The sequence below is a fragment of the Urtica dioica genome, chromosome 4 (assembly GCF_054948205.1).
Source record: "Urtica dioica subsp. dioica isolate 48M chromosome 4, U.dioica_male_clone48M_v1_H2, whole genome shotgun sequence".
NCBI classification, from domain to species: Eukaryota; Viridiplantae; Streptophyta; class Magnoliopsida; order Rosales; family Urticaceae; genus Urtica; species Urtica dioica.
This window is the reverse complement of record NC_142759.1, coordinates 39,070,417-39,088,096: the sequence shown is the minus strand read 5'-3', so window position 1 is coordinate 39,088,096 and position 17,680 is coordinate 39,070,417. Positions and strand designations below refer to the sequence as shown.

The 17,680-nt window shown below is 47.6% G+C and overlaps 1 protein-coding gene and 1 non-coding gene across 3 annotated transcripts; one reads left to right on the top strand and one right to left on the bottom strand.

Moving 5' to 3' along the window:
- The first annotated feature begins 11,975 nt into the window (after nt 1–11,975).
- On the top strand, nt 11,976–12,048 carry TRNAC-GCA (transfer RNA cysteine (anticodon GCA)). Its single transcript has one exon. It is a non-coding gene; the product is annotated as a tRNA-Cys (tRNA).
- An 856-nt stretch (nt 12,049–12,904) lies between these two features.
- On the bottom strand, nt 12,905–17,061 carry LOC149401532 (serine/threonine-protein kinase BSK3-like). 2 transcript variants are annotated; one of them, XM_089611243.1, is made up of 12 exons: nt 16,734–17,061; nt 16,530–16,612; nt 16,061–16,253; nt 15,758–15,978; nt 15,558–15,693; nt 15,331–15,464; nt 15,130–15,235; nt 14,971–15,056; nt 14,703–14,891; nt 14,217–14,369; nt 14,019–14,132; nt 12,905–13,606 (listed from the first exon to the last, which is right to left on the bottom strand). In XM_089611243.1, the coding sequence occupies exons 3-12, from the start codon at nt 16,140–16,142 to the stop codon at nt 13,364–13,366; spliced, it is 1,464 nt and encodes a 487-aa protein (XP_089467369.1). In that variant the 5' UTR covers nt 16,143–16,253; nt 16,530–16,612; nt 16,734–17,061; the 3' UTR covers nt 12,905–13,363. The 2 variants fall into 2 exon arrangements, with proteins under 2 accessions (XP_089467369.1, XP_089467368.1); XM_089611242.1 differs by having other exon boundaries at nt 16,061–16,201; nt 16,531–16,612.
- Nucleotides 17,062–17,680: the final 619 nt, after the last annotated feature.

Genomic DNA, 17,680 nt, shown 5'->3' with positions numbered 1-17,680 from the left:
CCCGACCGGATCCTGAGCTTACGCCGCGATGAGTTGGGAAGCCCCGCTCCACTCACAAAGGACCCCGCGAAGCGAGATCGAAGTAGGTTCTGCGAATACCACAAAGATCACGGGCACGTGATGATCGAATGCAACCAGCTTAAGAAGCGAATTGATTCCCTAATTCGAGGTGGGGACTTCAAGGAGTTCGTCGCATCTGCTAGCAAGCCATGATAATCGCGACTTCGACCTTTAAATTCACGCCCGAACCCGATCGGCTTCATGATCGCTTTGATTTCAAAATTGTAATTTTCTTTTTTCTCAAAAGAAGGCCAAGTGCCATGACTACCTGTAACAACCCCCTTTATTGCAATAAAGAGTCATTCTACACATGACAACTTCTTGACACGCACTATTGTGTACTTCCAACACAAGAGTTTCTTGGCCTTCGTCTCACAAACGCAAGAAACTCGGGGGGCTAACAGGGATCAAAGCTCAATCAAAAACAACTCAACAACAACTCAAAAACAAAAATAATAATAAAGTCTCAAGGGGCCGATGGTTAGGCCGGAGGTCCCAAAGAAAGACTCTTCACGTAACTCCTCGAGATGAGTTCATTCCTCGAGTCGAGCTCCGAGTCCGCGAGTCGACCGATACTCCTCGCGCCGACTCTCTACGAAACTCCTCGTGCAGGCTCTACGTGAGTCCTCGAGTCGAGTTCGAGTCCACGAGTCGACTGATACTCCTCGTGCCGACTCTTCACATGTCTCCTCGAGATGAGTTCATTCCTCGAGTCGAGCTCCGAGTCCGCGAGTCGACCGATACTCCTCGCGCCGACTCTCCACAAAACACCTCGTGCAGGCTCTACGAGAGCCCTCGAGTTGAGTCCCGAGTCCACAAGCCAATTAACCACTCCTCGTGCAGGCTCTACAAGAGCCCTCGAGTTGAGTCCCATGTCCACAAGTCAACTAACTATTCCTCGTGCAGGCTCTACATGAGCCCTCGAGTTGAGTCTTGAGTCTGCGCTCGCCGCCCAGCTCGTGAGCCGATAGGCAACGAGTTACAAATGGGTTCAAGGTTTGCATCCGCTGGGCGTATCTGGTCTAGCCAGCGTCCACGGGAAACCTCGCCACACAAATGTGGCATCGCGCTCGCCGCCCAGCTCGTGGGCCGATAGGCAACGAGTTACAAATGGGTTCAAGGTTTGCGTCCGCTGGGCGTATCTGGTCTAGCCAGTGTCCACGGGAAACCTGGCCACACAAATGTGGCATCGCGCTCGCCGCCCAGCTCGTGACTGATAGGCAACGAGTTACAAATGGGTTCAAGGTTTGCGTCCGTTGGGCGTATCTGGTCTAGCCAGCGTCCACGGGAAACCTCGCCACACAAATGTGGCATCGCGCTCGCCGCCCAGCTCGTGGGCCGATAGGCAACGAGTTACAAATGGGTTCAAGGTTTGCGTCCGCTGGGCGTATCTGGTCTAGCCAGCGTCCACGATAAACCTGGCCACACAAATGTGGCATCGCGCTCGGCGCCCAGCTCGTGGGCCGATAGGCAACGAGTTACAAATGGGTTCAAGGTTTGCGTCCGCTGGGCGTATCTGGTCTAGCCAGCGTCCACGGGAAACCTCGCCACACAAAATTGGCATTGCGCTCGCCGCCCAGCTCGTGGGCCGATAGGCAACGAGTTACAAATGGGTTCAAGGTTTGCGTCCGCTGGGCGTGTCTGGTCTAGCCAGCGTCCACGGGAAACCTCGCCACACAAAAGTGGCATCGCGCTCGCCGCCCAGCTCGTGGGCCGACAGGCAACGAGTTACAAATGGGTTCAAGGTTTGCGTCCGCTGGGCGTATCTGGTCTAGCCAGCGTCCACGGGAAACCTGGCCACACAAATGTGGCATCGCGCTCGCCGCCCAGCTCGTGAGCCGATGGGCAACGAGTTACAAATGGGTTCAAGGCTTGCGTCCGCCAGGGCGTATCTGGTCTGGCCAGCGTCCGCGGAAAACCCGATCACGCAAACGTGACACCGAGACCCCCCGAGGCCCAAGTCGTGCTAATCGATCACGCCTTCACTGGTAGGTCGAGAAAATAAGCAGCGCACAACAAAGACGTGCAAGTCGATTATACCTTCGTCGGTAAGTCGAGAAAATAAGCCATGCGCAACAAAAGCCGTCCCTCGCGACGCACAAGAGCCGTCCCTCGTGACGCACAAAAGCCGTCCCTCGCGACGCACGAAAGCCGTCCCTCGCGACGCACAAGAGCCGTCCCTTGTGACGCATAAAAGCCGTCCCTCGTGACGCACAAACGCCGTCCCTCGCGACGCGCAAAGGCCGTTCCCCGTGATGCAAACCCGAGAGCATTCATCCCGCATCCGCATAAAAGCGTAGATTTTGAGTTTCCACTCGACCTACGCTCGACCGGAAACTCGGGGGGCTAATGTTGTCGGCCCGTCTAGGGCCAACGGGAACAAAGGCATCTCTTCGACCCACGTGGCTAGTACGAGGTCTTGGGCGGCGAAACCCTGACTCAACCAGGGGCCGGCCCAAACCAATGGCCAAGTCAAACGCCTTGCCCAGCCATGGGCCGAGTCAATGGCTCACTCGGCCATTGGCTAGGTCAAATGGCTCACTCGGCCATTGGGCAGTTCACTCGGCCAATGGCCGAGTGAACCCTCAAGCCACCAAGGCAGTTCACTCGGCCATCGGCCGAGTGAACCTTCCAGCAGTTCACTCGGCCAATGGCCGAGTGTACCCTCCAACCACCAAGGCAGTTCACTCGGCCATTGGCCGAGTGAACCTTCCAGCAGTTCACTCGGCCAATGGCCGTGTGAACCTTCCAGCCGCCCAGGCAGTTCACTCGGCCATTGGCCGAGTGAACCTTCCAGCAGTTCACTCGGCCAATGGCCGAGTGAACCTTCCAGCTGCCCATGGAGTTCATTTGATGCCCACAAGAAGAGTTGTAATCTTTATTTTGTACATTTGATGTAATAAAGTCTCATGAAGACTCTTGCTTGTAATTGCCTATTCATTCATTAATAAAGTTGAAACGTTCATTCATTCTTTCTTTGTTTGAAGCTTTATGATAAAACCTTCGTCTTTTAGTCCATAAACAAACTTAACAACTTACGAAGAGACAAATGTAGATTTGCATGAACAAACTCTTCGTAGTTTGCTTAAAACGATATATTCGCAATCTTAGGGTCAAAGGACTATTGACCTCAGTATGATTGTTAGAAGAATCTATGATGTCTGGTTATGAGGCATTGAGAGTTGGAGACTCTATAGTTCTTCTAGGTATCTTCCGAAGGTACTGAATTGACCAGTGCACTTCTAGAGACAAGATAAGAACAAACCATTTAACCTCTTATGTCTCGAAGTCACTATGTATGAATTGCATCATGCTTACCTTAATCCTGAAATGAGACATGCCATTTCACACCTTAGTATTCTCATTTGAGAAAGTCAGAGTTCGGACTCACTATGTGATTCCGAACAGGGCCTATTGGTGAAGTACTAAGTTGTGAGTATGTCATGAGTAACTTTGTGAAGTTCTCATAGATATACAATTCATGTAAAAGATTGCTGAAATGCAATGTATGTCATCTCATGCTTTGTTCCTTGGAGTGTGAATAAATGAACTGGCCAGTGTCCAAATTGAGTCCCGACTCTTTTGGATGAAACAATGTGACTTGTTAGCTCCTCGTCAATACATTGTTTCTAACTTATTCACAAGCGACAAAGGAGTTGAGGAAATAACATCTAGAAGGGTAAAATGGTAATTTAGTAAATCCCGACTAGCTGATGACATTCATGAAGGGTAAACATAGATAATATTCAGTGGATCCGCTCATCATAATTAGGTCGAATTCTTGAGTAGAAAACAAATTCATTTGAACCGAGAGATTTTCAGTGTCAGCTCTTTAGTGGAGTCAGTTGGCATTAAGCTAAACTTGGAAAAGGTTTGTGAACTTTTGAGTCCAAGTGTTTAGCTCAAGCTTTGTTCATTTGGGTCCATGAGGTCACTGTCACGAATCACATCGATAGGAATAGTTAAACTGGAAGCTAAGTCAAAACAAGAACGAAAATAGTTAAAAGGGTATTTTTGTCTTTTGAGACAAAGGATGAAATGAATGTCAATAAATTTTTTGACAAGTTCATTTGATGACTTAATGTCACTCGGCCATGACTTGATCATTGGGCCTCGTGAATTAATTTCATTTCATAAGAGTTTTATTGAAAATTCTTAATGGGCCTTTTTCATGTTCTCATGAATAAATGAAGAAGCTTCTAGAAGCTCCTTCTAGAGACATGTTGGGCGCCTACCCTATAGAGAAATAGGAGAGTTTATTTTGTGCATAAATGTATTTAGATACTTGACAAAAGAAAAAGAGGAAACAAATTTGCATATGCATGCATAAGGGAATCGGCCATGTTGAGAGAAAAGGCAAGCCTTGAACAAAATAGGAAACAAATCAAGGCTTCTAGAAGCCTTGTGTTGGCCGAGTGTCTCAAAGGGAAAAAGAGGAAATTGGCTCATGAATATGTGATATTCTATAGAAGAGGAAACTACCTTATTGAAGGTGAGACCTCTCCTATAAATAGGAGCCTCATTTCCTCACATTTCATTCATCCAAGTTTAAGAGATTTGAGAGACTCTCTCTCTAGAACTTGTGGCCGAAATTCCTCTCTCTCTCTCTAGTTTATTTTCGATTATTCTTGTTTTGGCACCTAGGTCCTCACTCGACCTAGTGTTTAGCTCTGCGACTTCAAGACTTGTTCTTAAGTCGTAGTGTTTAAAAGTGCCCACTCACTAATTCCTTTATTTCGAGTGATTTAGTGATAGAAACTTTCGTGGTTGCTCGAGGTGCCGAGGAAAGAAGGAGAGACGTGCTGCGAGGGGAGACGAGCCTTGCAAACTTTCCAAAAGCTTCTTCAAAGTTCAAGCTTCAAGAAAGGTTACTAAACTTCTAGCTCATATTAGATTTTAATTACATGTACTTGCACTTGTCTAGGTTGGTAAAAACCGTTTTTACTTGAAAATAAATTTTTTAAAATTCCGCCGCTTTCCGAAGCGTTTAATCTTTTTCTTAAACCCTAGATCAATTCCAACAAGGCCGATGTCTTTTCTCGGACCCGTAAGCCTGATGGGCCGTCGGGGGCCCGAGCTTCTTAAGCCTTTGTCTCCCGTGAGTGGGGGGCTTAAGGTTTTTCTTCCCTCTTTTTTTTTTTGAAGAGTCAGTACTAGGAGTATCAGTCGACTCGTAGACTCGGAGCTCGGCTCGAAGAGCGAGCTAGACTCGAGGAGATGCGTAGGTTAGGCGCAAGGAGTGCCAATCGGTTTTGCGGACTCGGAGCTCGTCTCGAGGAGCGAGCTCGACTCGAGGAGCGAACTGGACTCAAGGAGCGAGCTCGACTTGAGGAGCGAGCTCGACTCGAAGAGCGAACTGGGCTCGAAGAGCGAGCTCAACTTGAGGAGCGAGCTCGACTTGAGGAGCGAGCTGGGCTCAAGGAATGAGCTCGACTCGAGGAGCGAACTGGACTCGAGGAGCGAGCTCGACTCGAGGAATTGCGTGAAGAGTCGGCACGAGGAGTATCAGTCGATTCGCGGACTCGGAGCTGGAATCGAGGAGCGAACTCGACTCGAGGAGCGAACTGGACTCAAGTAGCGAGCTCAACTTGAGGAGCGAGCTGGGCTCGAGGAGCGAGCTCGACTTGAGGAGCGAGCTGGGCTCGAGGACCGAGCTCGACTTGAGGAGCGAGCTCGACTAGAAGAGCGAACTCGGCTCAAAGAGCGAGCTCGACTTGAGGAGCGAGCTCGACTCGGGGAGCGAACTGGGCTCAAGGAGCGAGCTCGACTCGAGGAGCGAACTGGACTCGAGGAGCGAGCTCGACTCGAGGAACGAATTGGATTTGAGGAGCGAGCTCGACTCGAGGAGCGAGCTCGACACGAGGAGCGAATTGGACTCGAGGAGCGAGCTCGACTCGAGGAATTACGTGAAGAATCCGCACGAGGAGCATCAGTCGACTCGCAGACTCGGAGCTCGACTCGAGGAGCGAACTCGACTCGAGGAGGGAACTGGACTCGAGGAGCGAGCTCGACTCGATGAGCGAACTGGACTCGAGGAGCGAGCTCGACTCGATGAGCGAACTGGACTCGAGGAGCGAGATCGACTCGAGGAATGAATTGGATTCGAGGAGCGAGCTTGACTCGAGGAGCGAACTCGACTCGAGGAGCGAACTCGACTCGAGGAGCGAGCTCGACTTGAGGAGCGCGCTCGACTCGAGGAGCGAATTGGACTCGAGGAGCGAGCTCGACTCGAGGAATTACGTGAAGAGTCCGCACGAGGAGCATCAGTCGACTCGCGGACTCAGAGCTTGACTCGAGGAGCGAACTCGACTCGAGGAGCGAACTGGACTCGAGGAGCAAGCTCGACTCGATGAGCGAACTGGACTCGAGGAGCGAGCTCGACTCGAGGAACGAATTGGATTCGAGGAGCGAGCTCGACTCGAGGAGTGAACTCGACTCGAGGAGCGAACTCGACTCGAGGAGCGAGCTCTACTCGAGGAGCGAATTGGACTCGAGGAGCGAGCTCGACTCAAGGAATTGCGTGAAGAGTCTGCACGAGGAGCATCAGTCGACTCGCGGACTCGGAGCTCGACTCGAGGAGCAAACTCGACTCGAGGAGGGAACTCGACTCGAGGAGCGAGCTCGACTCGAGGAGGGAAATGGACTCGAGGAGTGAGCTCGACTCGAGGAATTACGTGAAGAGTCTGCACGAGGAGCATCAGTCGACTTGCGGACTCGGAGCTCGACTCGAGGAGCGAACTGGACTCGAGGAGGGAAATGGATTCGAGGAGCGAGCTCGACTCGAGGAAGGAAATGGACTCGAGGAGCGAGCTCGACTCGAGGAACGAACTGGGCTCGAGGAGCGAGCTCGACTCGAGGAGCGAACTGGACTCGAGGAGTGAGCTCGACTCGAGTAATGAACTGGGCTCGAGGAGCGAGCTCGACTCGAGGAATTACGTGAAGAGTCCGCACGAGGAGCATCAGTCGACTCGCGAACTCGGAGCTCGGCTGGAGGAGCGAACTCGACTCGAGGAGCGAGCTCGACTCGAGGAGGGAAATGGACTCGAGGAGCGAGCTCGACTCGAGGAGTCGTGCGTAATTTCGACACGAGGACTAGTCAGTCAACTCGTGGGTCGGGACTCGATTCGAGGAGCGAACTCAACTCGAGGAGTTATGAGCGCGTCTCGACATGTGAATGACTTTGATACCTCCGGTAGTTCCAAAGGTGACCGATAAATCAATGATTCCTTTGGTCATGACCTTTTCTCCCGTGAACCCAAGCAGAGGGGTTTGAGTCGGGACAGGGCGGAGCCCCCCGAGCTTCATGCGCTCGAGGGTGGTCTTAAAGATTATATCGGCTGCGCTGCCGTTATCAATAAGAACTCTTTTTACCAAGTTGTTGGCCACCTGGGCCTTAAGGACTATAGCGTCATTGTGCGGGTGCACAACTCGCTTGGCCTCTTCATTGGTGGATTGTATCGTCTCGTGAGGTACGGACGGAGGTTCCTTGTCTTTGGTGAGAGAAGTCTCGACGTCTGCCGAAATTTCCAAGCCTTCATAGTCGGGGTCATAATCATGTCCCTCGTCCATGAGGTCCTCGGATTCCCCGTGGGGGGCGCCTTACGCAGCCGCCTTGCCTGCTAGTAGGCGATGGTACCTTGCCTTGGCTATCTTCAGTTTGCGGATTTTCGCCTCCATCTCAAGGATGCGGTCGTCCCGACTGTCCCGAGGTGGAGGGGGCGAGGGAGTGTGACTCTCGTCATTGAGAGACTCCTCGTCGCCTTGCGCTCGGGAGCGAAGGAAGTATTTCTTCACCGCAGTTGCGTTTTCGGGGTTGTTTACGCCCTCAGAACGAACAGGTGGTTGACCACTCATGTCTTTCTCGAGTCGAGAAGAAAGGGGTCGAGCTGTAGAAGGGATTTCGGGCTGTGTGAGTCGGGAAGTCCCCTCCTTCTAGGGCCAAAATGTTGTCGCACGAAAATGAACAACGATTAAATACCTCGGGCGGTTCGATCCAAGGCCGGACCAAGTGATCGCGCCCGGGCCAAAAATGGGAGCTTGTAGACCGAGCAGCACTCTCCAAACCCTGAGGTGTGTTTTGGGGGTTGTGACCGTGCCAAAGGTTGGCTGCCTACGTACCCTTTAGTCGGGATCAGGTCAGAACGTAGTTCAATTTGTGTATTGGGAGGCTATCTTGGGCTCAGAGGCTTTGTGACTCCAAGGCTTTAGAGGGGGACCGGGCTCGTAGCTTCTAGTGAAGACTTTAGAGGGGTCGCTTGCCTCGTAGCTCGGAGTTCTAGCTCAAGGGCCAAGAAGCAGGAGAGCGGTGTGTACCGCAGAAGCTCGGGTCGCAGAAGAGGAGCGCGCTCCCTCTCGTGGAGGGGGGTCCTTGTTTCTGAGCCGAGGGAGGAGGAGTGCGCGCTCTTGGAAATGTCACAAGAGGGCGAGAGAGAGTTCTCGAGAGAAGAGAAGTAAAGAGTTCTCGAATGAATCAATCAAGATCCCATTTCCTTCCCCAAGGGGGGGGGGGATTTATGGTTGTGGAGAGAGGCCTTGGGCCGGGCCCTTGAGGCCCACCGGGTGGCCGGGAGCGGGGCGCGCGAGGCCTCACGCCCAAGAGGGCGCAGGTCGCGCGAGACATGTCGCCTGGATGGGCGCGGGGCGTGCCGGGCGCAGGACTTGGCCGGGCGCGGCGTGCCCGGTAGCGGGCGTGTCTGGCTGAGGTGGCAAGAATGCCAGACCGAGGTGGCAAGGACGCTCGGCCGAGGTGGCCGAGGTGGCAAGGACGCTCGGCCGAGGCGGCCGAGGCGACAAGGACGCTCGGCCGAGGTGGCCGAGGTGGAAAAGGTGCTCGGCCGAGGTGGCCGAGGCGCGAGGAGCGCACGCGGGTTGGAGGGCCGGGGCGCAGGGAGCGCACACGGGCAGGAGGGACGGGGCGCGAGGAGTGCACGCGGGCCGGAGGGCTGGGGCGCAGGGAGCGCACGCGGGCCGGAGGGCCGGGGCGCAGGGAGCGCACACGGACATGAGGGCCGGGGCGCGAGGAGCGCACGCGGGCCGGAGGGCCGGGGCGCAGGGAGCGCACACGGGCAGGAGGGTCGGGACGCGAGAGCGCGCGCGGGCCGGGGGCGCGTGGGTGCAGGGAGCGCACACGGGCAGGAGGGCCGGGGCGCGAGGAGCGCACGCGGGCCGGAGGGCGAGGGCGCAGGGAGCGCACACGGGCCGGAGGGCCGGGGCGCAGGGAGCGCACACGGACAGGAGGGCCGGGGCGCGACGAGCGCACGCGGGTCGGAGGGCCGGGGCGTAGGGAGCGCACGCGGGCCGGAGGGCCGGGGCGCAGGGAGCGCACGCGGGCCGGAGGTGTGAGGGCGCGCGCAGCCGACTTCGCAGGGCGCAGGGCGCACATGGCCCGGGCCGCACAGCCTGGGGCGTGAGACGTGCACGGCCGGCGGCGCAGGGAGCGCACGGGCCGGCGGCGTCGGGCACGCTCAGGCCGGAGGAGAGAATGCAGAGAAAATGTTCTCTTGGAAATTCTCTGGAGAGAAAGTTGTGGGGCTGAATCAGCATCTCTTTTTCTTCCCCTAGGGGGGGGGGGGGTATTTATAGGAGTAGGGAAGGCCATGGGCCGACCCACTTGGAAGCCCACAGAAGGACAAGGCGCGGGGCGCGCATGGCTGGCAGGGCGCGGGCGCGCATGACCGGCAGGGCGCGGGCGCGCATGACCGGCAGGGAGTGGGCGCGCATGGCCGGCAGGGCGCGGGCGCGTTTGGCCGGCAGGGCGCGAGGCACGCATGGCCGTCCGGGCGCGGGCGCGCATGGCCGGCAGGGCGCGGAGCGCGCATGGGCCGAGGCGGCCGGGGCCCGTTGGGTGATCCGGCCGGCGTCGAATTGTTTTTAGATTTTCGGTTCGCCGAAAAGGACCGACAACAGTATAAGTCTTTATGTTTCGAGATATGATCCAAAGCACGCTTGTTCTGTGGAGGACAGACAAAAAGGGAAACTGCAGGCTACTGCAAAGTTGGTTGGAGAAAGAGTGAAACACAAATTAATTGATCCAACAGTACATAGTTGTACCCCAAAGGAGATCCAGAGTTACATGCGAACAGAGGTTGGAGTCAATATTTCATACAGAAAAGCATGGAGGGCAAAAGAATGTGCAATAGAGTCCTTATATGAGACTGAGGATGAGTCATATGGCTCTCTTGCAAAATACAAGTACATGTTAGAGCAAAAGAATCCAGGTTATCTCATTGACCTAAAAACTTATCGTCATAAATATTTCATGTAGTTTTTCGTTTCTTTGGCTCCGTTTAGACATGGAATGAAAGTATTGTCGGCCTATCATAATTGTTGATGCAGCCTTCTTGACAAACTATCACAAGGGCATCATGTTTACAGCTTCCGCGATGGACGCGAATGAGCAAATATTCTTGCTTGCCTATGGTGTTGGTGAGTCAAAAACCTCCAAGTCCTGGTTTTACTTCTTCAACAAACTTAAGGAAGCATTGGGGGAGAGAGACATGGTCATCGTATCCGACCGAAACACCGGGATCATTAACGCCGTGAAGAAAGTTTTTCCAAGAGAAGAACATGGTTTTTGCGCATACCACGTGAAGAATAACGTCAAGGCAAAATTCAAAAAACTTGGCAAGGAATTCAACTGGAAGTTCTACGGTGCAGCAAAAGCGTATACTATATTTGAATATCAAAAGTTTATGCGCATGTTGGACAAGAAAGATCCGTTGATACGGCTGTACCTTGTCAACGAAGTAGGAAATGAGAAGTGGGCATCCGTGACACATCTGTCACGAAGTTAATTCACTCTGTGACAGATTTGCATTTCAAAACAAGCTTTACAACACTTTACAACACTAACCCTTTTAAAGCTTGTAGCATCATACAATCTCATACACACACACACATAGACACACACACACATAGAGATAGATGAACAACGTTTCATGCAATCTCTGCTCTACACTATCTAAACTCTTGAAAATATAATTAAAATCTAACATTTCGTATACATCTAAGACCACAAACAGATCCCTGATGAACATACTGCATGATTTATTCCCACAAACAAAAGAAAAACAAAACCCAATTACTCATAAGTTTGATGCCACTAAAATATGTCTACAAAGTAACATAACTAAATTCATTGTGTAGAGGAACATTCGGAAAATTAATAGCAACAATCGCAAAAGCAAAGCAAAAAAAAATAAAAACCAACTGTTAAATACTACAATTGCATATCACGATCATCAGATTACCAAAAATACAATCATTTTCGAAAATCTACACAATAATCTTAAATAAATCAACCATAACAACAATCTCAATGGCAAAAAAGGTAAAAGAAAATACAATTTATGATCATCTTCAAATAATCAACCAAAACGAGACTGACCTTGGGGAAGAGACAGTCGAGTAGAGGAATCGGAGACACTCAGTCGAGTAGAGGAATCGGAGACGCTCGATCGGCTTTTGAGAAACCCTAGATCGAGATCGTGCAAGAGAGAGCGAGAAACAGTGATCGTGGGTGAGAGAGCGAGAAACAAAGATCGTGCGAGAGAGAGAAACACAGATCGGCTGGCCCAATTTTTAAGCGAGAGAGAGAGAGAGAGAGAGAGAGAGAGAGAGAGAGAGTTTTGAGCGAGAAGAGGGGTTTGAGCGGGAAGCGGGGTTTGAGCGATTTTTTTTTAGATAAAGAAGATGAAGAACCGGATATAATAGTCTGGATGTGTTTAAGATAGTTAAGAGAGTATAATAGTCTTTACATAATGGGATATGTATTATATGTGTCAATTTTTTGGTTTTGGGCTATATCTGGTTAGTGAGATTCATATGGTATTATTAGTGTTAATATCCCTAATAACAATTAGATGCATTTGGTGTAACATTCAATCGAGGCATATATAATTCATATTTCCTGGACAGGTGTCCATAGCTCAGTGGTAGAGCATTTGACTGCAGATCAAGAGGTCACCAGTTCGAACCCGGTTGGGCCCTTTTTCGCAAATAGATTTCTTTTCTTTTAGTTATTTGCTTTACCTACTTTTTATTTTATACATTACTACTCTCTTTCATTGACGATCATATTCTTCTATTATTTCGGTTCCAAAATATATAAATTCAGCTAAACAACTCCAGTGTTAAGAGTGTTCACTTGTAATACGTCATCAAATAATATATATATATATATATATATATATATATATATATATGTTATGTCATTATTTGCATTTTGTTTTACAAAATACTTGAACGGAGAGAATTTCAGAAGTTTTTGGATGTGATACTATTTTAACATTTTTTTTCAAGTCACAAAAGGTGTGCAACGTTTGGCCATAAACAAGAGGCGCTTGCTAGGTTAGTTATTTTCATCTTACCATTGCCAATTTTAAATACTGTTTATCTGAGAGAGAGAGAGAGAGAGAGAGAGCATTTTGACATAGTTTTCCTACGTTGAAAGACCTTATCTCAAACCGTGCTGGAGTGTCGAAGGCAATTGAGCCGGGGAGGCAAAATGGAGTCTTCAGAAACTTTGGCTGCGGAGGTGGGCGTCAATATGAGTCAGCAACAGTTGTTAAGGCGTGGCATGAAGGGAGGCGAAACTTGGTGGTTGGGGAGTCACAAAAGTGTTGCTCTGAGAAGCGTTGACCCCTCTTCAGCTGCATACCAAGAACAATGACTGCCCGAGAAGTCAAGGGGGTCGACGTAAACAAATGTTTGTGTAGAGGACCTGCCAGAGGATTGGTGATGTAGACAATAATAAACCAGTGAATATCCGGTTCCACTCGCCAAGAGATTTGTGCTCACTTTATTTGTGACAATAAAACAATCATGTATAATGATAAAATATCAATTAGACAAAAGATTATATATTGATTTGAGTAAAAGAGGATTCTTAAAAATAAAATAAATAACACATCATCCTCAATCTGTACACCAATTACAAGCTTATCTTGTGAACAACTCTCAGCTTCAACTCATGGTTTACAATGTTTTTTTTACTCCCCTTTTTGACAAAAATAAATAAAGAAATTATGTGGACTCTCTCTCGCGTACAAAAGAAAACAAATCATACACAGAATAACCAAAATAGAAATAAAAGAAAGAAAAAAAAACCCCACCAAATATATATATATATATATATATATATATATATATATATATATATATATATAATTCCACACTTCTCCTAAATATTATTTTCTCTCCAAGCACTCATTGGAAGGGGATAAAGATAAATAATGCTTCTGTAATATGGCAAATCATAATGGTAGGAAAGAACCAAATGAAGCTTTTTCTTTCTTCTTGTTATTCACTTGGGATTCCTCTTGGCCTCGAGAGCCGAGGCCTCCTTGAGCGCCACCTGTGCTTCGGTCTCCATGGCGAGCGCGGTCAACGCGGCGGACTGAAGATACAAAGCGACGTGCCAGACTGGCGACACGATCTGAGCTTGCATTGAGTCGTTCAGGGCTTCCTGAGGCATGTCGCTCATCAGGTAACACAAGCTCCGACGAGCGTACATCGTCGGAGATACCATCGTTCCCACATCAATGAACTACAATATCATATACAATCATTACATACATGGATTAGACTCGTATATTCATCTACCATGAAAATAAGAACTATTTAACTTGAGGGGGAGAAAACTTACAAATATAATTTAGGGGGCTCTAATTTCACTAAAAACTTTTTTTTTGGTTCATTAGAAAAATAGTCAATTTAAACGTTTGACATTGCTAAATAACCAACATTTGGTAAATCTTAGGTAAATAGCCACTTTCAGATGTAAATCTCAGGTAAATAGTTACTTTCATATATCAAACATTGGCTATTTACCTAATATTTAGGTCTGAAAGTGGTTATTTACTTAAGACTTACCAAACGTTGGCTATTTAGCAATGTCAAACGTTTAAGTCGACTACTTTCGTAATTTTCTGTTATAAATAAATAAATAAAAGTTGAACCTGTGAATAGCACTCAATGGCCATTGCCAAATCCTTTTGCTTGAACGCGACATCGCCTTTCTTCTTGGAAGTTAGAGTTTCCTGCATTTGGTCGGTCCACATTTGGAACGAGAGCTGCGGAAAAAAAGACGTTCTTTCGGTGAAAATACCATCCAAGAACACAGTTTCAATCACAATAAAAAAGGGAATTAAAGAAACCTCATTTGTGACGCCTTCATCGTCTTTGTAGCCGAGCTTGTCGAGGATCTCATGAATGGCCGTCAGATCTCCTCTCGAGCAAGCCTCGCCAAGTGGCGTCAGAGGAGCCAATGAGCTTCCGTGCGGTATGCCCATCAACACATATGAAGCAACCTGTAAAGAAAAAACACGAGTCAATATTTTGATGATGCTAGGTCAACAATATTGGCCTTAGAAAGAGGCCCCAACCTCCAAATAATAGGATGAATACTCTACAACATTTGGCCAGAGAGGAAAAGAAACGTTTATGAATATACTATAACCCCTTAATAGAATCACAACAATTATAATTAAAAATAAAAATAAATAAATAAAACAGGACAAACCACTACCAAGGGAAGAAAATAAAATAGAGTTGACCACCATGAAAAGAGTCCGTATGATTAAGGAGACTAGTGACAGCCATTTCTATCAGAATTGAAGAAAGTAATATGTATCAGAACGGACCTCAGTCTCTTTCTGAAGTGGAGTCAAAGCAGTGACTAGTGACTTTGGGTTGGGCCGTTCTCGGGGCTCGTATTGTAAACAGCGCGAAGCCAATCGTACCAACTCCGTTCCGTCGTTGTCAGAAAACTGGCCTTCCAAGCAAGAATCTGTTAACATCTGAAGATTTCTGTCCCTTATAAGATCAAGAGCCTGCAAGATTTGATTGCTCAGTTATGTAACAAGCGACGATAAATATATCAGTAATGATTCGATTATCTTCAACTCTTACATGGCTTGGAGGAATATGTTTTCCACTTAGAAGATCGAGTAAGAGAGTTCCGAAGCTGTATATTACACTCTCCGGTGTCACTCTTCCTGTAGAAATACACACAAAATACAAGCAATCAGATTTTTCAAGTTTTATTAATTATTAATTGCAGCAACTCACCAGTTCTCAGATATTCGGGAGGAGTAAAAGCGAGATTTGTGCTGTAGCTCTTCCCATCTCGACTGTTCTTCATGAGGCCAAAGGTCGAGAGTCTAGGATTTCCTTCCTGTGAAATTATATTTCATACTTCAGACTCCGATCAGCTCGGCTAAGAGAAGAAGGGAAAAAAAACGATTCAAAAGAATATGGAAGCAAACGAACCTCGTCGAACAAGACTCTGTAGGCATTAAGATCGTGGTAAAGAGCACGGCCTTTGTTCGTGCAGTATTCTAAAGCCTGTGCGAGATGTAGAACAACTCTCAATCGCATCGCCCATTTCATTGGCTGCTTGTCCCCTGATCACACAAATAAAAGAAAATTTTCAGTTTACAGAAGAAAACGATTAGTTAAGAAAAAAAGAAGAAGAAAAGGTTATAAGGAATTGTTACAGTGAAAGAGATGCTTGGCGAGTGTTTCGTTAGGCATAAATTCAGCGACGAGTAACCTCTCGTCTCCTTCGAAACAACAACCGAGCAGATTGGCCAATCTCTGGTTGCGGAGCTGACCCACGGATCTCGCTTCGTCCTACAATGGAAACTAGTCAGCACTAGGACAGAGCTTGAAAGAAATGGAAGGAATGAACGCAGACCAGAAACTGGCGGGCATCGGGCCAGGCCATTCTGTTGAAGCGCTTCACCGCGATCCTTCTGTGGTTCTCCAGCTTCCCTTTGTAAACAACGTTCGGGGCTTTCTCTCCGTGCTCCGACACGATGTTCTCCACCGCAAAGCCCGACGTCGCGTTCTTTAGCTGCTCGAACGTGAATTCGCGAAACACAGCCACGTCGTCGACCTCGCCATTCCCATCCGTATCTGAAAATTAACCAACAAAACAAACAATTAAATACAAAACGCAGTGGTGCTCGAAATGGTTATAACTGAGAGAGAGACCCACCAACATCTGGAGCTTCGAGAACGGCTGCTTTGAACTGGGAATCCCAACAGCACGGATTCAGTTTCGAGCACTGACACCCCATAATCTCAGTGATGATCTCAACAGATTATCAATGTATAACGATCAGACCGTTGATCTCCTGCATTCGGATCAAAGAGCAAGGCAATCTCGAGTGAGGATAGCTTGTTTTGATCTGCAAATAGCTCATATAGATTGATGGCAACAGATCGAGAATGATCAGGCTGAGATAAGGACTAAAGTGGTGCGGTTTCTTTCTCTTTAAGCAACATTTTTGGATGACATTCACAAGGGACGGCCAATCTTCTAACGAGCTAGTATGAATAATAAGCAGTGCATAATAATACTAAATCATATAAGTCATGGCTGAAACTAAATGAACAATGAAGCAATAAATGCTCAAAGAGGTCAGAATGAATCAGATAACATTAAAAACTTTAATGAGCTATACCTTTTTTTCTATAAAAAGTAGTTCTTTTTAAGTCTTTATTCTCTCTCTCCCCCCTTTAAAGCTTCTGAGCCAATCTGGTGAAGCTAAATTTCAGGAAGGAAAGAAGAAAAAAAAAATCAAGACCCAGATTCCAATAAAAAAAAACCCAGACTTGTTCTCAAGTGAATCAATAAGAACCTGAAAAACAAAATGCAGAGTACTAACCTCTTGTTCTTCTTCTAGTATACCCAAAAAAAAAACTTTTTTTAGCGGGTTATCTTTCTAAACTTTGAGACCCAAGCTTATATGTTCGATCCAAATATAGTCTTACAAACTATGAAGAAAGTTAAAATTAGGCAAAAACCCAAGTACCCAAATAGCTGAAAGAAGCTTGTGGTTCGATGATGATCTCAGACTCGGACTCAGAGCTCAAGATCTGTGTTTGGAAGAGGAAAAGAATCGAGCTTTAGAAGTATTTCTATATAATTTCTTTTGTGTATTTATTCTATTAATATTGCTGTACACATTATATAAATAAGCCAATTATTTCCGACATGTCACGAACATTTATTCAAAGCCAAAGAATCTGCACATTATTTTAAGCATATTATAGTATTTCTATTTTTTCCCTCGTATATATTGAAAACAACTTTCTATGGGTATATGATTACGTTACGTGAAGTGAGAATTCCTTGCTTTTATTTCCGTGTGACAAACAAACAAAAGGTTAAGGTATTTAGAATTAGATTTAGTATTTTAATTCCATATGAGAAACATTAATTTTAATTTGCACCGCCAACATATTTGGATTATTGGTGGCTTACAATATATATATATATATATATATATATACAAAACATATATTGGAATATTGGTGTGATATGATATGAGTGTTCGAAAGAGCAAAGTGGTATTTGTTTTTGCCTATTTCCCATCATTTCTTGTGCCCCCATCTCTCCCGCCGTAATCATTTCCATTTGCCTCCTTTCATTATTGTCAATGGGGTCTCTCCAAATAATACGGCACCGTTTGCTTATAAGCTTGCTTATAACCTTTTTGAGCTGCATTAGTATGCCTTTCTTTTATTTTCTTTTCTTTTTTGACAAAATTATTATACCTTTCTCCTTTCTATTTCCAGTGGAAAATAGGCTTGATCTTTTGTCTAACAAAAT